At 42.9% G+C, this 26159-nt stretch overlaps 1 protein-coding gene across 3 annotated transcripts in view; it reads left to right on the forward strand.

The window, feature by feature from the left end:
- Positions 1-26159, forward strand: part of ctnna2 (catenin (cadherin-associated protein), alpha 2) — a 1188004-nt gene that overhangs the window by 845421 nt on the left and 316424 nt on the right. For all 3 annotated transcript variants that reach the window (XM_059963425.1, XM_059963426.1, XM_059963427.1), the window contains one exon: positions 21911-22003. In XM_059963425.1, coding sequence (XP_059819408.1) covers positions 21911-22003 — 93 coding nt within the window. The remainder of the gene's footprint in view (positions 1-21910; positions 22004-26159) is intronic.

A 26159-nucleotide genomic window follows, 5' to 3' on the forward strand; every position in this document is an offset into this window, starting at 1 on the left:
ATTTCTAAATTCCAATGAGTTATTTAAAATGTTAACCAGATTCTGCAAGATTGAGACAATGAAGTTATTCACTTCACTGGAAGAATCCATAGCAAGGGATTTTTGAAAACAGGAAGTCACTGTGGGAATTGAAAGAAACCCAAGTGAACAGTAACACGATAAATGACAATCATTGATGTGAAATATTTTATCTCCCATTAGTCATAATGCTGTAGTCTTCTCAGTTTATCAGAAATAAGGCCCATTTGAAGAAATACTCTCCAAAATGTTAGCAGGAACTGACAAACTCAAGATTGTAACAGGCCACATGATTTTTGCTGTGCTTTATCAGAGTAAGCCTGAATATTAAAAGTAAATTTGTTTTGTGATGTGCATGAAATGCATGATAAAATAGCTTAGTGGCCACTTTATTAGGTATCTCCAATACCAAATAAAGTGGCCACTAGGTGTATTTTCTGCTGCTGTAGCCTATTCACTTCAAGGATCAATGTGTTATGCATTTGCAGATGTTCTTCAGCACACCACTGTTGTAACACATGGTTATTTGAGTTACTTTTGCCTTCCTGTCAACCAGAACCAGGCTGGTCATTTTCCACTGATCTCTTTCGCCTACAGAATTGTTGCTCACTGGATTTTTTGGGGGGTTTTTTGCACCATTCTCTGTAATCTCCAGTGACCGTTATGTGTGAAAATCCCAGGAAATCAACAGTTTGTGAGACACTTAACCCACCCCCATCTGGCACCAACAATCATTTCATGGTCAAAGTCATATAGATTTCTTCCCCATTCTGATGGATAATCTGAACAACAGCTGAACCGCTTGACTTTGTCTGCATTTTTAATACATTGAGTTACTGGCATGTGATTGGCTAATTATACATTTGCTTTAATGAGCAGGTGTTCCTAATAAAGTGGCCACTCAGTATATGTGTGTTGAACTCTACTTTTAAATCTGGTTCCATTGACTCCAATGGAACTGAATGTGAGAAGCAAAATTCAATCATATGTATTTCTACATTATTTATTTAGCACATACAACCGAGGATATATTTCTGCCTGTAGATAGTCCTGTGAAACATTAAGGAAATCTTGGTTTAAATGTCTCATCATTCCAGAAGTCATGTACACATGTACTTCAGCAGTTTCAAAGTTATCCAATTTGAAGATCGAATGAACCAAAGATTTATAGGACTGTACATTACAAAAATAGAGGCTTTTCTGCTCATATTCATGTGCAAGCTCTTTAGCAGAGACGAATAATTAATCTGACAGACCTTCAATTTTCCCTATTGAAGCATTTATTCAATTTCCATTGAAAATGCATCCACTATCCTTTTGACAGTCACATCTTTTAGGGTAAATGACAAAGTTGTTAATGTGTGCAGAACCTTTGGACAAATGCACACTTTTGTTACAAACTGTTTTTCCTCTCAAACAGTACAGACAGAGTTGACAATGTAGACTGTTCCATCATGCTGTCTGCCAGATGATTAAAGAGCACAGGATCAAAAAGAAAGAAACCCAAGTGAAAACTTGTCTACAGTAATTCAGGCCAACATCCAGATTGAAAAATGCATGATAAGTGAAAAGTGACTGTTGCAAAAGGGCAGCTGATGACAAGGGAAAGATCTTGAGACAGCATGGAAAAACAGCTGACAGGAGGGAATACGCCTGGGGTCACGGGCTATACCCATGGCTGCAGCTCTCAATGCTGTTTCAGCATGTTGGAGACACCTGTTAACAGCTGTGAAAGGGAAGAAACTCCTAGAGCTGGGGATGCAAGGTGGGTGAATGACTGATAACATGGCTACAGATCTAGGAGCGGAACCTACCATGAATAAAGGGACCACTGCATAAGTGACCACCAAAACACTAGCACCAGTAATAGGACACAAGCGTCCCATATGCATCTGTAGGTGGGAGAGAGGGGGGTTAAAGATCCATCAAGGGAGGAAAGGGTGCTTGAGGGAGCAGGGACAGGGGCCTTGAATTGACCAGTACTTCCTGCAAAGTCAACCAACAAAGTCGAGTGAAGTACAGCAACCAGACACAAACCAAAGTTCGCAGAACATCAGCATCCCTATCACTGAGGAGTTTAGCACAGAAATTCCAGCTGGGGGACTCACCCAACCAACAATGCCTCCTAAAGAGAGGAAAATCAAAGGGCAGTGACTGCTTGTGAAGTAGGCCAAAACTGCTGATAAGAAAAAGTGGAAAACCAGTGAACTTGTTGAATATTTTGGAGCAATAAAAAGAAACACCAAAAAGAGGTTGAGTGCATTGGGAAATATCATCTTCTTCTACAGGGAAGAATAGTTTGGTCAGCATAAGAAAGAGTGGAAAGACATTACTGCCAATAAAGTCCAGGAGACAGCAGGAGATTAAACAACTGGTTTGAGAAAGGAGACAGCTGAGGAAACAGTGGAGAAAGCTCCAAAAAGTGAGAGGGAAGGCCTCAACCAACTTCAAGTGGACATCAAGAGCTAGTTGACAAAGTTGCGAAGGGTTGAAAATCTAAGGAAGCTGTGTAGAAATACAGAACAAACAAGAACACAGTTCTATAATACCTTATAAAGTTCATTAAAGGTCTCTTCACACCGGAAAAAAAAGTGGAACTTTGAGAACATCAAAGCAGGAACTGGAAGAGCACCTGGAAAAGATTCACACTGACTTGAAAAGAAAAGAACATATGATTCCATCCAACATTCAGCAATTCACCCTGCCCCCTACCCACCACCTGGATACTGACCCTCCGAAGTGGAAAGAAGTAGAGAAGGCAGCGCAAGAATGACATCTGCGCCTGGGCCTAAAGGAATACCATATAGGCTGTATAAGAATGCACTGGATGTCTTGCTGTTTATCTGGAGGCTTGTGAGAGTAGTGTGGCAGAGGTGAATAATAACAAAAGCATGGCAAAGGGCTGGCAGTATCCTGGTTTCAAAAGAAAAGGATGCAGAAAACTTCAGTCAGTTTTGAGCAATCTGCCTTCTGAACGTCGAGGGGAAGATCATCTTCACTGTAACAGCACAGGGCTGGCCAGCTACCTGGAGAGAAACAAGTACATTGATACATCTGTACAGAAAGCAGGAATTCTTGGGTTCTCCAGGCCTTTGGAACATACAAGCATGATATGGCAGCAGATCCAAGCAGCTAGGAATGACAAAAGAAATTTCTATGTGATCTTCCTGGACCTTGGCGATGCATTCAGCTCAATTCCTTATGCACTCCTCCAGGAAGCATTTGACTTCTTCCAGATTCCAGACCTATCATAATACTGGGGAAGTTGTAATTTCAAGGCCTGAAATTGGCTTTGCAACAGCAGATTTTACCACAGCATGACAGAGACTGGAAATAGGCACTATAACAGTTTGCACTATATCACCCCTGGCCTTCACAATAGCCATGGATATGATTGTCAGGGCGTCAAGATGGGTGGTGGGCAGAGTAAAAGAACAAGTGCTTGACTTTGCCTCCCCCCTATCAGGGGTATGTGGATGATATAACAACACTAACCATTACTGCAGTATGCATCGTGACTACTTGGAAAGCTGCAGGAAAACATTGAGTGGCTAGAATAAAAATCAAACCAGCAAGGCACAAAGCAATTCCATAGTCAAGGGAATGCTGAAAGACGTAAAGTTCTTAATGTGTCTGAACAGTTTGTCAAAAGCCTGGGTAGATGGTACAACACCTGCCTCACGGACAAAGAGCAGGTGCAGCAACTAAAGCAATGCATTGCCAATGGCTTGGATAACATCAACAAGACCATGCTGCCTGGAAAACTGAAGCTCTGGTGCTTCCAGTTTGGAATCCTACCCCAGGCGACGTGACCACTCACTATGAGGTCCCACTAACAACCGGGAAGAAGCTCAAGTGAACCATCATGTCATTCATAAAGTAGTGGCTCGGTATCCCAAGGTTTATGAGTAACATCAGTCTCTATGGTAAAGGAGTCCTTGAGTTACCTTTCACTGGCCTTACAGAGGAACTCAAATGTTCTGAGATGTGTTTACAGATGACACTCAAAGATTCTCGTGACAGGATCATCAGTAACACTGCACGGACCTTATCAACTGAGGGAAGTGGACCCCAGCTGATGCGGTCAGCAAGCAAGAGAGCCCTTAGGCTTAGAGACCTTACGGGGAAAGTCCAAGAAGGCAAAGGCAGTTTTGGTCTGGCAGCAAGTTGACCCCAAATTCCAGAGCAAAGGATGATGGTTGTCAATGAAGGGTCAGACAGGAGTGGCTAAGCAGGGCAATGGATGTGGTGGGAAAGCATTGAGAAGAGGAAAATCAGCTGGAAGGGTATATGGGAGATGGAAGCAAACAGGCTTAACTTTCTCATATACGAGCTATGTATGATGTGCTTCCCTCACAAAAAAATATCCACTACTGGTTCGGTGAGGACCCAAATTGTGCCCTGTGCCCAATTCTGGCAATCCTCAAGCATATCCTGGCAAGCTGCAAAACCAACCTCATCCAAAGTAGATAAACATGTGGCATCACAACCAGGTCTTCAAGAGTCTGGCAGTGGCAATTGAGACCAAGAAGGTAGCAACCAACTCCTTGCACCCTAGAATGACTAATACTCTGCTTTCATATGGGAGGGAGCAAAAAGACAAAATAATCTCCCTCCTAAGTCAGGAACACGACAGATGCCCCGTGACTGGAAAATGCTGGTGGGTATCAGTAAACAACTTGCCTTTCTACCTGAAATTGCTTCCACCAACCTTAGGCCAGCCTTGGTGCTCTGGTCCAATTCATTACATCATGGAACTCACAACCCCGTGGGAGGATTCAGTGGCTAAAGCATATGAGTGCATATGCTAGTCCTGACAAAGGGTCTCGGCCCGAAACGTTGACAGTGCTTCTCCCTATAGATGTTGCCTGGCCTGCTGTGTTCCACCAGCATTTTGTGTGTGTTTGAATTTCCAGCATCTGCAGATTTCCTCGTGAGTGCATATGAAGCTCAGCAATGGGGCTGGAAAACCAAAGTTTGTCCTGTGGAAGTGGGTTGTAGGGGATTTATAGCCACATCCACCTTCAAATTGCAGAAGGAGCTGGGGATTCACGGTCAAATGTTATAGCAAACCATCAGAGCCACATCAGAGGCATTGGAAAGAAGTAGTCAATGGCTTTGGGTCAAGCAAAAAGACCTGGGAGCTGATTGCATCAAGGACGCGGGAGGTCACAATGGGAGTGTCTCTGGGATGCTGGAAGTGATCCTCGAGCCCTTCAAAGATGTTGTGGGCTTATTGATGAAACACTGAGGAAGGAGGCTACCCATTTCAAAACCCCTGCTGTCAACCCTGTGCCACTCCCAACATCAAGGCAAAAGCAAAAGCTCACGACCCATTGGTACAAGGGAAATTAACATCTTATCTTGTGTTTTTTGATTTTTATGAAGTAATGATTGGATGACTGTAAGATTTTTGTTTGTAAATATAAACCAATGGAATGCACAAGGCATAATATTCTGAGGGAAGAAATTGGACAAGTTTCGCATTCTAAGTAAATGAGCTATGATTCAAAATGATCCATTGGGATTTGTTCAGGTTTATTATCAAAGGCATATAGGGCAGCTGCATATGATGTGTAAAATGATTGGCTTATATAGGACCATGTAAAGGTTATAAATGTTAGGTGGTTGACTATGGGAAAAAGAAAACAAAAGCACATAATTAATAGGAAAATAATAGGCTACTTGGTTCATCAAGCCTACTCTGCCATATTTTAAGGTCATGCCTGATATTCTTTCTCAGTTCCATTTTCCTAACCTCGCTCCATATCTCTTGACTTTTTCTCACACCTAGAACTCATCACTTCCTTAAGAATGCAGTTAGTCACTACATCTACAAAATGCTCTCGGGTACTTTATTGCACAAGGGTCTGTGTTGGGACTGCTTCTTTTGACGTTATATGTCAATGATTTGGATGACAGAATTGATGGCTTTGTGGCCAAGTTTACAGATGATGCGAAGATAGGTGGAGGGGCAGATCATGTTGGGGAAGTAGAAAGGCTACAGTAGAACTTAGATAGATTAGGAGAATGGGCAAGGAAATGGCAGATGCAATACAGTGTCAGGAAGTGTCTGGCCATGCACTTTGATAGAAGCAGTAAAAGTGTAGACAATTTTCTAAATGGGGAGAAAATTCAAAATTCTGAGTTGCGAAAGGACTTGGGAGTCCTTGTGCAGGATTCCTTAAAGGTTAATTTGCTGGTTGAGTAGGTGGTTAGGAAGGCAAATGCAATGTTAGCATTAATTTTAAAGAACTAGAATATAAATGAAGGATGTAATATTGAGGCTTTATAAGGCACTGCTGGGATTTCACTTGGAGTATTGTGAGGACTTTTAGGCCTCTTATCTAAGAAAACATTTGCTGACACTATAGAGGGTTCAAAGAAACATAGAAACATAGAAAATAGGTGCAGGAGTAGGCCATTCGGCCCTTTGAGCCTGCACCACCATTCAGTATGATCATGGCTGATCATCCAACTCAGAACCCTGTACCTGCTTTCTCTCCATACCCCCTGGTCCCTTTAGCCACTTGGGCCATATCTAACTTCCTCTTAAATATAGCCAATGAACCGGCCTCAACTGTTTCCTGTGGCACAGAATTCCACAGATTCACCACTCTCTGTGTGAAGAAGTTTTTCCTCATCTCGGTCCTAAAAGGCTTCCTCTTTATCCTTAAACTGTGACCCCTCATTCTGGACTTCCCCAACATTGGAAACAATCTTCCTGTATCTAGCCTGTCCAATCCCTTTAGAATTTTATACGTTTCAATAAGTTCCCCCCCTCAATCTTCCAAATTCCAGTGAGTGTAAGCCTAGTCGAGCCAGTCTTTCTTCATATGAAAGTCCTGCCATCCCAGGAATCAATCTGGTGAACCTTCTCTGTACTCCCTCTATGGCAAGAATATCTTTCCTCAGATTAAGGAACCAAAACTGCACAGTATTCTAGGTCTCACCAAGGCCTTGTACAACTGCAGTAGAACCTCCCTGCTCCTGTACTCAAATCCTTTTGCTATGAATGCCAACATACCATTTGCCTTTTTCACCGCCTGCTGTACCTGCATGCCCACCTTCAATGACTGGTGTACAATGACACCCAGGTCTCGTTGCATCTCCCCTTTTCCTAATCGGCCACCGTTCAGATAATAATCTCTTTTCCTTTTCTTGCAAACGAAGTGGATACCCTCACATTTATCCTCACTAAATTGAATCTGCCATGATTTTGCCCACTCACCTAACCTATCCAAGTCACCCTGCAACCTCTTAGCATCCTCCTCACAGCTAACACCGCCGCCCAGGTTCGTGTCATCCGCAAACTTGGAGATGCTGCATTTAATTACCTCATCTAAATCATTAATATATATTGTAAACAACTGGGGTCCCAGCACTGAGCCTTGTGGTACCCCACTAGTCACTGCCTGCCATTCTGAAAAGGTCCCGTTTACTTCCACTCTTTGCTTCCTGTCTGCCAACCAATTCTCTCTCCACATCCATGTCATACCCCCAATATGGTGTGCTTTAAGTTTGCACACTAATCTCCTGTGTGGGACCTTGTCAAAAGCCTTTTGAAAATTTAAATATACCACATCTACTGGCTCTCCCCTATCCACTCTACTAGTTACATCTTCAAAAAATTCTATAAGATTCATCAGACATGATTTTCCTTTCACAAATCCATGCTGACTTTGTCCGATGATTTCACCTCTTTCCAAATGTGCTGTTATCACATCTTTGATAACCAACTCTAGCATTTTCCCCACCACCGATATCAGACTAACTGGTCTATAATTCTCCGGTTTCTTTCTCCCTCTTTTTTTAAAAAGTGGGGTTACATTAACCACCCTCCAATCCTCAGGAACTAATCCAGAATCTAAGGAGTTTTGAAAAATTATCACTAATGCATCCACCATTTCTTGGGCTACTTCCTTAAGCACTCTGGGATGCAGACCATCTTGCCCTGGGGATTTACCTGCCTTTAATCCCTTCAATTTATCTAACCCCACTTCCCTACTAACATGTATTTCCCTCAGTTCCTCCATCTCACTAGACCCTCAGTCCCTTACTATTTCCGGAAGATTATTTATGTCCTCCTTAGTGAAGACAGAACCAAAGTGGTTATTCAATTGGTCTGTCATGTCTTTGTTCCCTATGATCAATTCGCCTGTTTCTGACTGTAAAGGACCTACATTTGTCTTGACCAATCTTTTTCTTTTCATGTATCTATAAAAGCTTTTACAGTCAGTTTTTATGTTCCCTGCCAGCTTTCTCTCATAATCTTTTTTCCTTTTCCTAATTAAGCCCTTTGTCCTTCTCTGCTGGTCTCTGAATTTCTCCCAGTCCTCAGGTGTGCTGCTTTTTTTTTGCTAATTTATATGTTTCTTCTTTGGACTTGATACTATCCCTAATTTCCCTTGTCAGCCACAGGTGCACTACCTTCCCTGGTTTATTCTTTTGCCAAACTGGGATGAACAATTGTTGTAGTTCATCCATGCAATCTGTAAATGCTTGCCATTGCATATCCACCATCAACCCTTTAAGTATCATTTGCCAGTCTATCTTAGCTAATTCGTGTCTCATACCTTCAAAGTTACCCTTCTTTAAGTTCAAAACCTTTGTTTCTGAATTAACTATGTCACTCTCCATCTTAATGAAGAATTCCACCATATTATGGTCACTCTTACCCAAGGGGCCTCGCACGACAAAATTGTTAACTAACCCCTCCTCATTGCTCAATACCCAATCTAGAATGGCCTGTTCTCTAGTTGGTTCCTTGACATGTTGGTTCAGAAAACCATCCCGCGTACATTCCAAGAAATCCTCTTCCTCAGCACCCTTACCAATTTGGTTCACCCAATCTATATGTAGATTGAAGTCACCCATTATAACTACTGTTCCTTTATTGCACTCATTTCTAATTTCCTGTTTAATGCAATCCCCAACCTCACTACTACTGTTAGGTGGCCTGTACTCAACTCCCACCAGCATTTTCTGCCCCTTAGTGTTATGCAGCTCTACCCATATCGATTCCACATCCTCCAGGCTAATGTCCTTCCTTTCTATTGCATTAATCTCCTCTCTAACCAGCAATGCTACCCCACCTCCTTTTCTTTCCTGTCTATCCCTCCTGAATATTGAATATCCCTGGATGTTGAGCTCCCATCCTTGGTCACCCTGGAACCATGTCTCTGTGATCCCAACTATATCATATTCATTAATAACTATCTGCCCATTCAATTCACCCACCTTGTTACGAATGCTTCTCGCATTGACACACAAAGCCTTCAGGCTTGTTTTTACAACACTCTTAGCCCTTATACAATTATGTTGAAAAGTGGCTCTTTTTGCTTTTTGCCCTGGATTTGCCTGCCTGCCACTTTTACTTTTCACCTTGCTACTTATTGCGTCTACACTCATTTTACACCCCTCTGTCTCTCTGCACTTGTTCCCATCCTCCTGCCACATTAGTTTAAAGCCTCCTGAACAGCAGTAGCAAACGTTCCCCCTAGGACATTGGTTCCAGTCCAGCCCAGGTGCAGACCATTCTGTTTATACCAGTCCCAGCTCCCCCAGAACTGGTTCCAATGCTCCAGAAATTTGAATCCCTCCCCCTGCACCATTTTTCAAGCCACGTATTCAACTGAAATATCCTCCTATTTCTACTCTGACTAGCACGTGGCACTGGTAGTAATCCAGAGATTATTACCTTTGTGGTCCTACTTTTTAGTTTATCTCCTAACTCCCTAAATTCACCTTGTAGGACCTCATCTCATTTTTTACTTATATCGTTGGTACCTATGTGCACCACGACCACCGGCTGTTCACCCTCCCATTCCAGAATGTCCTGCAGCCACTCAGAGACATCCTTGACCCTTGCACCAGGGAGGCAACATACCATCCTGGAGTCTCGTTTGTGGCTGCAAGAACGCCTATCTATTATGCTGACAATCGAATCCCCTATCACTATAGCTCTCCCATTCCTTTTCCTTCCCTCCTGTGCCGCAGAGCCACCCATGGTGCAGTGAACTCAGCTGCTGCTGCCTTCCCTTGATGAGACATCTCCCCCAACAGTATCCAAAACAGTATATCTGTTTAGGAGGGAGATGACCTCAGGGGACTCCTGCACTACCTGCCTACTGCTACGCTGTCTAGTGGCCACCCCTTCCCTTTCTGCCTGTGTAGCCTTTACCTGCGGTGTGGCCAACTCACTGAACGTGCTATTCATGACTTTCTCAGCATCGCGGATGCTCCAGTATGAACACAGTCGCAGCTCCAGACGCTCAATGCAGTCTATCAGAAGCTGCAGTTGGACACACTTCCTGCACACATAGTCGTCAGGGACACTGGAAGTATCCCTGATTTCCCACATGCTGCAGGATGAACAAATCACGGGGCCGATCTCAGCTGCTATGACCTACCCAATACGTGCCTCAACTTTTGAAACTTTCTCCTTCGAAAGGAACTTACCCAGCCTTACCTCACTAGGAGTGAAACTCGTCCTCAGCCTCTTCTCGTCGAAGCCTCTCGAGTCAAATCCTCAAATTTCCACTCCTTCACTGGCCCACTCAGTCACTGGCCACTTTCCATAAAGTTCATAAAACTATTCTGGGATTGAAAGGCTTATCATATGAGGAGTGTTTGATGGCTCTGGGCCTGTACTCTCTGGAATTTAGAAGAATGAGAAGGTATCTCATTGAAACCTATCAAATGTTGAAAGGCTTCAATAGAGTGGTTGTGGAGAGGATATTCCCTTTGCTGGGGAAATCTAAGACCAGAGGACGTGCCCTCAGAATAGAGGAGTTTCCTTTAGGAATGCAGATGAGCAGGAATTTAGTAAGCCAAAGAGTGGTGAGCCTGTGGAATTTGTTTCCACAGGTTGCAGTGGAAACCAAGTCATCGGGTTTATTTAAAGCAGAGGTTGATAGATTCTTGATTAGTTGAGGCATGAAGAAATGCAGGGAGAAGGCAAGAAATAGGGGCTGAGAGGGAGATGGATCAGCCATGATAAAATGGCAAAGCAGACTTGATGGGCCAGATGACCTAATTTTGCTCATATGTTTTGTGATATTATTGCAAGGACCTCTTGAGTGTAAACATTTTTCCACATTTCAAATTTAAGTGGCCCACTGCTCATTGTAGTCGCCTTAGCACGGGAAAAAGCCATGCCTGCACCCAAGCCTTCTAAAAATGTTGTATATCTTTAACATATTGTATCCACCTGGGAAGGCTATTCGTCCACCATCGATATCTCCAAGCGTGGCTGACCTTCAGACCCTCACTCCCTGTCCATCCATCTACCAGCTCTCTTCATACATGTCTTCCCTCTTTATCTGTCGCCAATAAAAGACTGCAACATCCCTGCTCCCAGACCCACAAGAAAGAACAACATGCATTGACTAGCATACATTCCAAAGACCCTGTTATCTCTAGTCATAACCCAAGCATTGCTGCTACAGAGAAACCATTACCTTAGCAGTGGAACATTACAATAGCAGTGAGACCTTCTAGTGTGTTACACTCCACACACACCCCCAAATTTAGTCATGCCCCCATGACATTGAGATAATTCGCCATCCCTCCCTGCAAAACACAAAGTCCAATCCAGGTGCAAAAGGCAGTGACATAGCTCCCCAAAACAGTAGAGGTCACACTCTGTTCCCCTGGTGCTATGTAGGCCAGCCTATACAGTGGTCTCCTAATTCTCTGAGCCCTCTGCACCCCCTTACCTAACTCTTCAGGTTCAGGCACTACTGGAGATACGTCTGGTCTACCTGGCGAGGCCACCCCTGACCTATCACTCGTGCCCGCCTGCAACTCAGACCCCTCTGTAATGTGGCCAAGCTCCACTTCATCCCTTGCAGGGTCCTGCTGCAACCCAGGCTGTCTACAGATAGCACCCCCCCCCCCCACTTCACCTGACTCAGTAGGAGAAGGGCTGGAAGATTCTTCCTCAATCAATGCTGAGTTAGCAAAAGACAGCTTGTACCACACATATAGGTCCTCATCCTCTGACTTGGTATCCCTCTCAGGGATGGGGGCTGGCCTAACTTCACCTGCTGTGGGCCCTGCAGTTGTCCTGTGTTTCTGCAAAGTTCTCTTACTAGGTGTAGGCTCCAAGTTGGGCTCCGGGCTTCCTTGCACCTCTTCTCCCAAGGGCAGCAGGTGGTTCCGATGGAGAATCTTGACAGGTCCACTCCTATTCTCTGGTTTCACCCGGAAAACTGGTAGGTTTGGCGTTTGACTTTCCCAGGTTTATGTTTACCAGGTAGCCCCAAATTCCTTATGAGGACCCAGTCTCTCGGCAGGAGTCGGGAGAACCTCACCTTCTGATCATACCTCCTCTTATTTCCTTGATTCTGCTTGGCAGCCATGACCCCAGCTAATTCATAAGCTCCTTTCAGCTCTCTTCTCATATCAGACACATACTTCAGATGAGTCTTCGGTGGTAAATCATTCCTGTCAGTCCCAAAACAAAGGTCAATGGGCAACCTCGCCTTGCGCCCAAACATCAGATAGTATGGCGAGTACCCAGTAGCTTCATTTTGAGTACAGTTGTAACTGTGAACCAGTTGTGCAAGATGTTGTCTCCACCTGCTCTTCTTGCTGATTTCCAGGGTCCTGAGCATGTCTAGCAAGGTCCGATTAAACCTCTCTGGCTGCAGATCAACTCGCTGTAAGGTTTCACTGCTACTATAATGGCCGCTCTGTCACGTTCCACTGCTAAGGTAATGGTTTCTCTGTAGCAGCAATGTTTGGGTTATGACTGGAGATAACGGGGCTTTTGGAATGTATGTTAGCCAATGAGCGAGATGTTGTTCTTGTGAGTCTGGGAGCAGGGATTTCATGGTCTTTTGTTGGCGAGAGATGAAGAGGGAAGATGCATGTGGAGAGAGCTGGTAGACCACTGGACGGAGTGGATGGGGAGCAAGGGTCCAAAGGTCAGCAACGCTCAGAGGAGGCTGATGGCCTTCCCAGGCAGATACATAGTGATTGAGGATGGGATTTTGAGAGCAGACTTATCCATGAGTTACTGGACATGCTTGGAGTCAAAAAGTCCCAAACCCACAAGAAAGAACAACATCCTGCTCATTGGCTAACATACATTCTATAGGCCTCATTATCTCTAGTCATAACCCAAACATTGCTGCTACTGACAAACCATTACTTAAGCAGTGGAACATTACAGAGTGGTCATTACAGCACCAGTGAAACATTACAGCTCTTTACAGTATAAATATTGTATAGATGTCAGTTTTTTAAATGCTTTTTTGTTGAGGATGGCCAAAGCAATAGTTCCTTCAAATGACTTTGCATTTTGCAATCATCATTCTGTTAATTTCAAAATTCTGTTGAATGTCCATGAAAGTCTGTCTCACTGGAATCTTAATGATTTTAATAATTAATTTTGATTTTTCATTCGTTGAGTATTTCATATGTTGATGCAACTACATCCAGCCGGCTGAATGTCGATGCATTGAAATGAGTTAGACTGTTTTTGCATTGAAGGATTTGCCAAAGAAAATTATTAGTTGTACAAACCCTTAAATTAAATGACATGTCAGTGCAGCATGAATGAGGTGACATGCCAACGAAGAAATGCAGTGTGTAGAGAATTTGCAAGCCTTTAACATGTGATATATTATTTGGTAATGACAGGCTTTGCAGAGAGTTGAAGAGAAGCAAAATTGTATCATTATATAGACCTTGATAAATTATGCAGACATGCTACTATGCCAAACATGAAGTAGACAGGATGAAAATTCAGTTTAGGAATATCAATTCTGATTTGATCACATAGATTCTGAACACATCCTTTTGTATATTTATTTGAGTAGCCAGATTTGTTAGGAATTTGTTTGGGAGTTTCTACATTGCTGCTTGTACTGCTCCACCATAATTTCCTAATGTTTTGTCAAGTTCCAGTGAACGGTGTGGGAGCTTCTCTGAGAAGCTTCACATCTCCATCTCTGGTTATAGTAAAAAATTGCAGAAAATATACATATACATAAGTTTCAGACAATTTTGTTGGCACTCTTATTAAGGGAGCTGGATTTGGAGACGTAAGGGTCTGTGAATGAATCTGAGGGGAAACCTTTTTACTCAAAAGGTGGATGTGGAGCAAGCTGCCAACGGAAGTGGTGGATGTGGGTTCAATTTCAACATTTAGGAGAAATTTGGAGAAGTACATGGATGGGAAAGGTATGGAGAGCGTTACATTTCATGTATGGGTTGATGGACTAGGCAGAAAAATAGTTCAGCATGGACTGGATGGGCTGAAGGTACTGTTTCTGTGCTGTAATGCTGTATAACTATGCAAACACTGTGGTGTGGTGCAGAGGCAAATTGCTGTTGAAACATAGAGGGTTGATCAGCATCTGTGATGGCAAAGGGATAGTCAACATTTTGAGTCGAGATACTATATCCAGAGTTGAGGGATTTGGAACTTGTTTTTGCTAAATTTCTGCTTTTTCTAACCAAGGAGTAAAATTGCAGATTTGTGAGTGTTTATTCCTGTCTCCTTTGAATATGGGATTGATGAAACACTAGTTTGCATTCATAATCTGGTCAGCAGAACAGACCTGGCAAACCAAGGCTGTAAATGAACCCTATCATCTCAATGGAATCTACTCCCTTTTGGGAAAGCAGCAAACTGACAGTGTTTGCTTTTCTCCAGAAAACAGAAAATTCTAGAAATATTCAGTAGGTTTGGCAGCATCAAATCATATCCCCCAAAGTTAACTCTAGTTCTTTCTTTACAGGTGTCTGATCTGCTGAGTATTTACAGCATTTCCTACTTTAATTTCTGTTTCCCAACATCAGCAGTGTTTTGCTTTTAAATTTGACTGTCTCTGGGCACTCAGGCTGGTTTGAAATGTGGAGTGTTTCAGTGCCCACAGAATTTTGCAGTCACAAGTTGACTATAGGTGTTCATTGCCTTTATGCAATAACACTCAAATGTGCCTGGAACAGAATATACTGAGATGTAAGTTTCAATTATTTCCACATTCCATGTTTTCATTAATTCCTTTTCACATTAATGGAGACTACTTGGCCATCAAATTTATGACAGAGAAAACCTATATAGAACATGAAACACCACAACATAGTATAGACCCTTCAGCCAGTGATATTCTGCCAACCCGATAAAAAATTACTAAGATCAATCTAAACTTTTCCTCTCACATAGCCAACCATTTTTCTAAAATCCATGTGCCTATCTAAGAATTTCTTAAATGCCCCTATGTATCAGCCTGTACCACTAGCCCTATACCTTAAAATTATTCCTCTTTGTTTTAGCCATTTCTGCCTGGGGAAAAAATCTTTGGCTATCCACTTGATCTATGCCTCTTATCATCTGGTACACCTCTTTATGTTGCTTCTCATCCTCCTTCACTAAAGGAGAAAGCTCACTAATAACTCCAATAATTTTCACTGTAACCTATTCTTTTAGACCAGCTGGACAACACAAACACCTAAGTCAGGATGCTGTTCATTGACTATAGCTCAGCATTTAATACCATCATTCCCACAGTCCTGATTGAGAAGTAGCAGAACCTGGGCCTCTGTACCTCCCTCTGCAATTGGATCCTCAACTTCCTAACCTGAAGACCACAATTGGATTGGTGATAACATGCCCTCCTCACTAATGATCAGCGCTGGTGCACCTCAGGGGTGTGTACTTAGCCCACTGCTCTACTCTCTATATACTCATGGCTGTGTGGCTAGGGACAGCTCAAATATCATCTCTAAATTTGCTGATGATACAACCATTGTTGGTAGAATCTTAGGTGGTGATGAGAGGGCATACAGGAGTGAGATATGCCAACTACCATGCACTCAGCATCAGTAAGATGAAAGAGTGAACTTCAGGAAGGGTAAGATGAAGGAACACATACCAATCCTCATAGAGGGATCAGAAGTGGAGAGAGTGAGCAGCTTCCATTTCCTGGGTGTCAAGATCTCTGAGGATCTAACCTGGTCCCAACATATTGATGTAGTTATAAAGAAGGCAAGACAGCGGCTATACTTCATTTGGAGTTTGAAGAGGTTTGGCATGTCAACAAATACACTCAAAAACTTTTATAGATGTACAGCGGAGAGCATTCTGACTGTCTGCATCACTGTCTGGTCTGGGCGGGCTACTGCACAGGACTGAAAGAAGCTGCAGAGGGTTGTAAATCTACTCAGCTCCATCTTGGGTACTAGCCTGCAAAGTACGAAGGCCATCTTCAAGGAACAGTGCCTCAGAAAGGCAGCATCCATTATTAAGGACCTCCAGCACCCAGGGCATGCCTTTTTCTCACTGTTACCATCAGGTAGGTGGTACAGAAGTCTGAAGGCACACACTCAGCAATTCAGGAACAGCTTCCTCCCCTCTGTCCGATTCGTAATGGACATTGAACCCTTGGACACTACTTCACTTTGTTTTAATATGCAGTATTTCTGTTTTTTGCACTTTTTAAAATCTCCTTATACTGTAATTTATTTATTTATTAATATTATTGTTTTTTTTTCTCTCTTCTATATTGTGTATTGCATTGAACTGCTGCTGCTAAGTTAACTAATTTCACATTACATGCCGGTGATAGAAACATAGAAACATAGAAAACCTACAGCACAATACAGGCCCTTCGACCCACAAAGCTGTGCCGAACATGTCCTTACCTTAGAATTACCTAGGCTTACCCACAGCCCTCTATTGTTCTATGCTCCATGATAATTTACCTGATTCTGATTCCTTTCTATAACAATCTTAGTTCCTTGACTCTCTAGTGCAGCATTCCTACAGTTACTTTGCTTATGATAATAAATCTTGAAAGACCATTATTGACATAGTGTACATTGTTACTGCTCCTCAAGTCTTGTCGTAATCCCAAAAATATATCATACATAGGTCATAGACCACCCCCCACAACTCAGCTACTTACTGTAGTTTCCCTGATCAGCTGCCATATCATCCAGGCTCCAGGACAACAGAAGAGACAGCACATGTCTTGCAAGTTAGACAATGGATTGGCACAGTGCCTCCACCAGCACATCCATCTGCAAGTGTGAAGTGAGCGCTGGAACACAGTGCTGCTCTGATGTATAAATTCTGGAACATGCATTCCATGAGAAAGAAAAGGTCCATATATACACACGTGTGTGCGCGTCAAGGCTTACTCATAAAAAAGGATCAGGAATTAATCAACCAGTTGTATTTTTTTTAAAAAACAGACCTTATTCATCACAAAGTGATGAAACATTGCTTGGAGAAGTGTGGAAATCATGAAGCACATGGGGTGATTTATATGAACACACTTAGGTACCCAGCTGTCCAGGAGAGAATGATATCATTAAATTCCACTTGAAATACTTTCAGTATTAGTTTAACAAAATTGCCACCATGAATTGTGGAGTGATAGAGTCATAGAGCACTACAACGCAGAAACACGCTTTTTGGCCCATCTAGTCCATGCCTATATGTGATTCTGCCTAGTCCCTGGACCATGGCCATCCATACCCCTCCTATCCGTGTACCTATCCAAACCTCTTTTAAATGTTATGATTGAACCTGCATCCACTACATCTGCTGGCATCTCATTCCACACCCACATCAGTATCTGACTGATGAATTTCCCCCTTAGGTTCCCCTTAAATATTTCACCTTTCAGCCTTAACCTATCATCTCTATTTCTAGCTTCAGTTTAAAAAAAAGCATGCTTTCATTCACTCTATCTATGCCCCTCATAATTTAGTATACATCTATCAAATCTCCGCTCATTCTGCTCTGCTCCAGGGAAAAATGTCCTTACCTATCCTACCTTTCTTTATAACTCAGGCCCTCAAATCCTAGCAAAATCCTTGTAAATCTCCCTGTACTCTTTCAATTTTATCTTTCCTGTTGGTAAGTGACCAGAACTGCATACAAGACTTCAAATTTGGCCTCACCAATGCCAAAAGCTCACCCTATCTACCTGTGACACCACTTTCAAGGAATGATGGATCTGTATTTCCAGATCTATATGTTGCACCAAAATCCTCAGCACCCTACTGTTCACTCAGCATGTCTTACCCTGGTTTGCCCTCCCAAAGTGTAAGACCTGCATTACCTTTCTTCTTGTCTGTCCCAATTTCTGATTGAGTATTCTGCAGTACTTGGGAATGCTTTTCAAACTAATAGCTACAGAATAAATCTCTTGCAGTCAACCAGATACCTGCTGTGTTTCGAGGGAATATACAGAAGTAATCTGCTTGTTACTTTTCTGTGTACAACAGGTCAGAATCTGAGGGAAATTTTCATTTCAACTTTTCCACCACCATCCCCCACCTCACTCCCACTCTACTTTTATAATTAGTTATAATCACTGTTAAAATCCATTTTGATGCAAAATAATTCAGATGTGTCAGCACATGTTTTTCTTCTTTCATTTACCTCTGCCCTCCTGCTGTGCAGCAGTAAAAATACATACGTTGAGAATGAACAATTTGCTGAATAGAAGTTGCCTGAAACCCTTTGAAGTTTATTTATTAGCTCATCAAAATCCTGGTATGTTTGAACTGAATGGGTGTAAATCATGGTTACTGTTTGCTTCCAGTTCTCCTCACCTTGACCTACCTCAATACCTTTGCCTAACACTGCCCTCTCTCCTCTTATCCATCACTACCCTCCGCCCCCATCAACTTCTGGGTTGTCTGTAACAAAGGAGGTGTGAGTCACTCCTTCCTTCCACTAGCCTGCAGGTCACCCTTTGGGGACGGTGTGGCAGCTGTTTAGCCCCCTAATCAGGGTCACGTGAAGCCCTGCTGGCAGGTGGTGGATGGTCATACGAGCAGCTGGTGCATATCACAAGTCCACTTATGTGACCACTGATACCAGGCAGACAATCTCTGAGGAGTATTGTTAACGTAAGGGGTCATACATCTTGTAAAAACACTGCCCAAAAGAAGGCAATGGCAAACCACTTCAGTACAAAAACTTGGCAAGACCAATCATTGTCTAGGAGATCATGATTCTGGTAAGATGGCGGCCTCTCAGGGGCCAACCAAAAGTGCATTTTTCTTTGTTAAAATCTATTTTTATACATATAATACTGTTCTTGACTCTCATAACTACATGTACAGCAGATCTACAGCTTATTGGTCAGAGTAGTCGGCTGGCGTGTTGTAAGAGCCAGCCACCAGTTCAGAGGAGAGTTGGCCCATGGGTTGACCGATTAAGATCAAGCCTTTAGGCCGAGAGAGTCGAGTCAGGACGTTAGGCCAAAGGGATTTGAGTAGGGCCATCAGGCCAAGGGATTCAAGTAGTGCACTGGGCCACAGAAGGAGCAGACTGTGTTCAGGAGAGCTGACCTGGATGCAGACCACAATGCTGTCTGCTACACGGAGGCACCAGAGTTGGTGCCTTCGAGTTGGCATGAAGGCAGTGTGTACTGAAACTGTGAGTGACTGTCTTGGACATTTCTTTTGTGATCACAAGACCCTGTTGGACATTGATTGCTGCAGGCCTGCTTGGTGGCAAGACAGGCACTTGAAGCGAGGACTCAAGCCATGGGCTCGCATTGTAACATGGCATCCGTGCTTGGCTGGGGGAGGGAGCATAAGGGAGTGACGTCTCCTGTTGGTGCTGCCCTCCAGTGTCGAATTGATGGAATCACAGACTGGCTGCCAGGAACCATCAATTTGCAGGACATCGCTCAAGATCTTGGACTAAAATTGTGTTTTCTTAGGTGACTATGGATTTTTCCCCTTTCTCACTGTTTTAAATGCACGTGTATGTTTTTCTTGCACCTTGGCCTCAGAGGAACACTGTTGTTTAATGACAGCTAAATTTGATTTGATGATCACTCAGGTCATATGACATGGCACTTAATGATGATGATGACATCAACTTCTCTCATGTTATACTTTCAAATTCCCTGAGCTCCAGTGTTTTGTGAATGTTAGCATCTCACTGGGTATTTATTTCTCTTATCATCAGTTGTAATATCTGTCCTGAATATCTCACTGCTTCTCTGCACGTTACTTCTGTCACAGAAGAGAGTAGCATTTTCTGTTTGGAGCGATTTTACCACCTCCCAACCACTTACCAAGGAACATCCAATGTGCACATTTAAAGGGAATTCTTCACCATCTTAACTTCCCTCCTCTTATCCACCATTTACATGGAATACTGCCACAAGAAATCAGTATCCATCATCTAGGACCCCACCATCAATGCTGTGCTCTTTCCTCATGACTACCACCAGACAGGAGGCAGAGCAAACTTAAATTCCACACTACCATCTAACAACCTACAATAGAGGGGAGATGGAGATGGAATTAAAGTCAAGGCCTCAGCCTCTTATTGTAATTTAATATTGAGATGATGAAATCAAATCAAATTCCAGTTTAATTATTGTTCAACCATATATGAATATGGCCAAGCAAAATAGCATTCCTCTGGAAACAAAGGCAAAACACACACAGCACATTTAAAATAGTGAGTACAAGCACAGTCTTCTCCATGGACTGTCACCTTGTCGTAGTGGAGAAGCTTGTGTGGTCCTAAGATCCCGAGAGCGATGCTGTCTGCAGCTATGCTCCTGGTAGGGTCACCCATGGTAGTAAGGTTGAGGGTGAGGTCCCTGACAAGGAACAATCCAACCAAGACCACAACGGTGGAACAGGCAGGCGAAGTTACTTCGAACTCAACGGCTGCAAAGGCAGATGAAGGCTGCAACAAATCCATCAGCTCCAATCGTGAGTTAGTTGACTTGTGAAGTATTGTGGGCTTCTTGGAGTGCAACATCAAGTACATGTTAAACAAATACATGCACAGGTGTCTTCACTCTGTGGGCCACTAGATCAATGGAACGAAGACCATCATTCAACGGAACAAAGACCACAACGACAACACACACGGTCACACAAAATGGATATGTGCAGTATATATAGTCCAAGTCCCTGAGCATGATGTCCCGGAAATTGATGGTGCAGTTCCCAGTAGTGCACACAATCCAGCCTTTCAGTCCATGAATCGAACCCTGGAGGGCAGCAGCGATTGGAAAGGCCAGCCAAGCATGGACATCATGCTACACTGCTTCTGGTGTCCTGTCCCCTGGACTGCAGCAGCAGGCAAGCCTGGGACCTGAGGCTTAGTCCTCGCTACCACCGAGGCCATGCAGCTCCCCTGCCATCTGTCGCCCTACTAAACAAAGGAAACAGGCCTGTGGCATCTTAGGTTATCAACATCCAACAGGTTCTTCTGAACATCCAAGACAATCATTCATGGTTACACTGCATGCCGCCTTTGTGCACCAACTTTGATGCCCTTGATGCCTTCCTCTGCAGGCAGCAACGAGGTTTGCACCCAGTCCAGCATCTCCACCAATGAGCAGCTCACTGATGACAGAATGTTTCTTGAAGTTTAGCATTGTCTTGCGATCATAAAAAGAAATTAACAAAGAAAAATACCATTGGTTGAGCTCTGAGAGATCACGGCATCCAAACACACTGCCATCTTCTTTCCCGTCCCAGAAACCAAAGCTCTGCACTTTCCCAAGGAGGTATTAGGTGGTGACCTGGAATGGAATTCTGAGATGGAAATTAGACAGAAGCTGAGGCCACACTCAGTGTCTAATCATTTCTTCATCGTGAAAGAGATCACTCCCCATCAGGAGTGAAACCCATAACATCTCAAACCAATGTACAAACAAACCAGTATCAGGAGCAAAGTAAGCTGCATTTTATGAGCAATCTTCTTCCAAAGATCAGGCTGTTTTTGCTTTGGTTGCCATGAAGTGCTGAATTATTCATCTATACTATAGCTATACTATAGTTACAGGTCCTCTTCTGCTTGATTTCCTCACAGATGCACATTAGGGGAGTGTCAGATTTGCTTAGTAATCTATTTTCTCATTTGCTGTCTAAATTACAGGTCGCAAATCTCGCCTGCTCCATCTCAAATAACGAAGAAGGCGTGAAGTTGGTCCGCATGGCAGCCACCCAGATCGATAGCCTGTGCCCACAGGTAAGAGATGCTAAATAGTATGTGTTGGCTGCTACACAATCTGAACTCATACAAAAATCTATCAGTATGAAAATTATAGGACTAGATAGATAATATTGTGCCGAATATCTTTCACAGCCTGAAAGACAGCAGGTGGCTTGAAACCAGACCATGCAATTTGGAAGCAAATAAAAAGATCTTTTTTCTCTTTTTCTAGACAATGGTCCTGTTTGCAAAATACAATACAAGTCTCCTGTTGTCTTAACACATGGCTGGAAGCTTAAATACAAACAAAAGGCTAGAGGATTTTTGAAAGCAGACTTATAAAAAGCAGGACCTGCAGAAAAATCTATTAATGATGCAGTTTGACTCCTGATAAGCCAATCCAAGAGTGAATGTATTCCAAACCTGGAATTCCAAATGTGCCAGTTTCAATTCCCATTCATAATTCTTGATCCAAGCATGAAATCAATCCCAGCAGTTGATTCGAACGCCAATCACACCCACATAATGAACCAGCTGTCAGATTCCTCCTGGAGACACTGGTGCATTGGTGTTTTCATTCCAGTTTTCTTGCTTTCTGTGTGTTTATCAGGAAATGCAGGATTATCCCAATGAGCTTTTGTTCTAAAAACACATTGAACGATCATATCTTTTATACATCTATAGATCCCTCAAAGTTGACAAACAAATTCATAGGTTTGTTAAGAAAGGATATGGTGTGTTGGCCTTCATTAATGGGGAGATTGTGCTCAAGAGCCATGAAGTAACATTGCTCTATAAAACCCTGATTAGACCATAATTAGAATATTGTGCTCAGTTCTTGTCACCTCATTATAGGAAGGATGTGGCGGCTTTAGAGAGGGTGCGGAGAAAATTTGCCAGAATGTTGCCTAGGCTAGAGGGCCTGTCTTATGAAGATGAGGAAGCTATGTCTTTTCCTTTTGGAGCAAAGGAGGATGAGCGGTGACTTAATAGAGGTGTACAAGATGATAAGATGGATAGATTGAGTGGATAATCAGAGAATTTTCTTTCTCCAGGGTGGAAATGGCTATACAAGGAAGCATAATTTTAAGGTGATTGAAGGAAAGTATAAGGAGCTATCAGAGATAAATTCTTTACACAGAGAGTGGTGGGTGACTAGAGGACCTTGTCAGGAGTGGTGCGAGAGGCAGATACATAAGGGGCATTTACGAAACTCTTAATGGATCATAGGCAAATAGAGGGCTATGTAGGAGGGAAGGGTTAGATTGATCTTAGAGTAAATTAAAAGGTCGGCACAACGTCATGGGTTGAAGGGCCTGGAGCATGCTATAGTGTTCTATGTTCTATGATCAGTAATGCCCAAAGTCCACAGCAGTCTGGGCCACATCAGACCTACTGAAGTTAAAGTTTCAAGTTGATGACTTTTCACCAGGAAGGGAAGGTTGTATGGCTTCAAAACAAATATAGAGACAGAAAATAATGGGCTTGACAGATTGGAAACAGGAACCAAGAGGTACAGTGTTAAAATAAGGCTCCAGCCATTTGGACAGTAGTGAAATATAATTTCTTCACTCAGATATGGCAAATGTTTGAAAATTTGGTCGTTTACCCAAGGGGACAGTGAAGGCTTGGTCACTAAGTACATACACGACAAAGACCAATTAATTTTTGGACAAGGAGGAAATTAGTGGTTATGGATTTAATATGGCGCTGTTCTAAAAGATCAGCTAAGGTCTTATTGAAAGAAGCATAGGTAAGGGTCTATATGGCCTAACCTTCCTTCTTTACTTTATTTTTTTATTAAACAAAATATACTTTATTCAAAAATAAATTTAGGTACAATAAAGCATTCAATGACTCTCAGTCCTTTACAAATGTTTCCATTACAGTCTTTACATTCCCACACTTTTGCACCCAGGTGGCACTCTGTTATTCCATATTTACATACAGTGGTTTAGGGGTATACACCCCGCCACCCACCCCTCAACTCCCACGGGAGAAGGACCCTAGACTGTGGTCCTTCCCCACCGGGCCCTTGCAGTGACTGCACCGAGTTTGAGTGCGTCCCTCAGCACGTACTCCTGCAGCCGAGGATGTGCCAGTCAGCAGCATTCCCCCATGGACATCTCCGTGTGCTGGAAGACCATCAAGTTTCGGGCCGACCAAAGAGTGTCCTTGACCGAGTTGACGATCTGCCAGCAGCGCTGGATGTTGGTCTCGATGTGCGTCCCCGGGAGCAGCCCGTATAGAGTCCTCTGTTACGCAGTTGCTGGGGATGAACCTCAACACAGCCCCTTCCATCCTCCTCCACACCTTCTCCGCGAACCCACAGTGTGCAAAGAGGTGGGTCACTGACTCCTCCTCTCTGCAGTTACTTTACATTCTTCTGAATTATGATGTCCCAGTCCTTAAACATATCACAAGACACCCTGCAGCCAGTTATCCTACACAAAATGCTCCACCTTTAGTTTGTTGGACATACTTAATGAAGTAAATATCTAGTAAAACTGCCCAATAGCACTGCAGCCCTCCTTCTTTGCTAACTACATGCAAATCCAAGCTATCAGTTCTCACTCCTGCTGAGTTAAGTCATTACTGCAAATGAAATTACAAGACTGGATTTATTCGCACAGTGAATTGATCATGGAACAAAGATTAACAAATTGGCCGTTTCATCTTTACAAAACCTGATGATCTGATAATAAGCATTGTCATGATCTAAATGTGGCAAATCATGACAGACTAACCATGCATTGATCACAATCCAGCTGCGATCTAAACCTTTGCACAGATAGGAAGAACACCTGTGGTGCTAATGCAGATCAGTCCAGCTGTTTGAGGCAATCGGATGGTTGTTTATTCACCTTTGTGCAGCTCCAGCCATTTCTCAGACAGCGGCTGTAGCCATCAATTTGGAATCCATGTTTCACTGAGACAGCGGTCTCATCCATCAGCAAAATAGAGCACGCTGCCTTTCTTTGAAATGCTGTCATCCATTCAGTTGATTCCTTCATAATCTTGGCATCATGCCACAGTAGGAGCTAATCAGTGTCAGCCAAATCCTAAATGTATATTTTATCCAAAATCAGGACACTTGCATAAACAACACAGAAGTGGTTAAAAGCTACATGCATTAGAATTAGTTTCTTCATGTGGATAACACCCTAACACTGAACTGATTTCACAACCGATGGCGTTTCCTTCAAGGGTGCTCTCAGTATTATTTATTTACTTATCTTTCATTTGTAGTTTGTCTTCTTTTGCACATTGGCTCTTTGTCATTCTCTGTGTTTATGTTTAGCTTTTCATTTATTCTACTGTATTTATTTGTCTTTCTGTGAATGCCTGCAAGAAAATGAATTTCAAGGTAGTTCATGTTGTACTTTTGATAATAATTTTACTTGAAATCTACTTTGAACTTCATCTACTATGCCTGTTACTTTGTTTTGATGGATTTCACTATTTGGTGACCAAAGTGAAAGCAGATGTTAGGATATGGAACAAAAAAAAGACTGTTGGAGGAGCTCAGCAGTTCAAGCAGCACCCTACTGGAGGAAAGGAATTATTGTTTCTGGTCCTCATGCAGGGCTTCCTTCCCTAGATGCTGCCCGACTCACCAAGTTCCTCCAGCCAATTGGTGCTTCACAATCTTGGAATTTGTTTTCCCAACTCTATTTGTATTTGTGAATTTGCCTTGTCCTATTCTACTGAAGTTCAGCATTCCTGATTATAGTGAAAGTCCTTCCACAGGTATGTGGTTTAGTAAACATTCAATATCCATTCATCATCAAGGACTCCATTTATCCAGGCCAAGCTTCCTTCTCGCTGCTGCCATTGGGAAGGAGGTACAGGAGCCATAGGTCCCACAAGTACAAATACAAATACTTTATTGTCACCAAACAATTGATACTAGAGCGTACAATCATCACAGTGATATTTGTTTCTTCGCTTTGCGCTCCCTGAAGTATAAATTGAAGTAAATATAATAAAAATTTAAATTATAAATCATAATTAGAAAATAGAAAAGGGAAAGTACAGTAGTGCAAGTCAGGTCCAGATATTTGGAAGGTACGTCCCAGATCCAGGTCAGGATCTGTTCAGCAGTCTTATCACAGTTGGAAAGAAGCTGTTCCCAAATCTGGCTATATGTATCTTCATGCCCTTGAACCTTCTCCCGGAGGGAAGTGGGACA

The sequence above is a fragment of the Hypanus sabinus genome, chromosome 3 (genome assembly GCF_030144855.1).
Source record: "Hypanus sabinus isolate sHypSab1 chromosome 3, sHypSab1.hap1, whole genome shotgun sequence".
Lineage (NCBI taxonomy): Eukaryota > Metazoa > Chordata > Chondrichthyes > Myliobatiformes > Dasyatidae > Hypanus > Hypanus sabinus.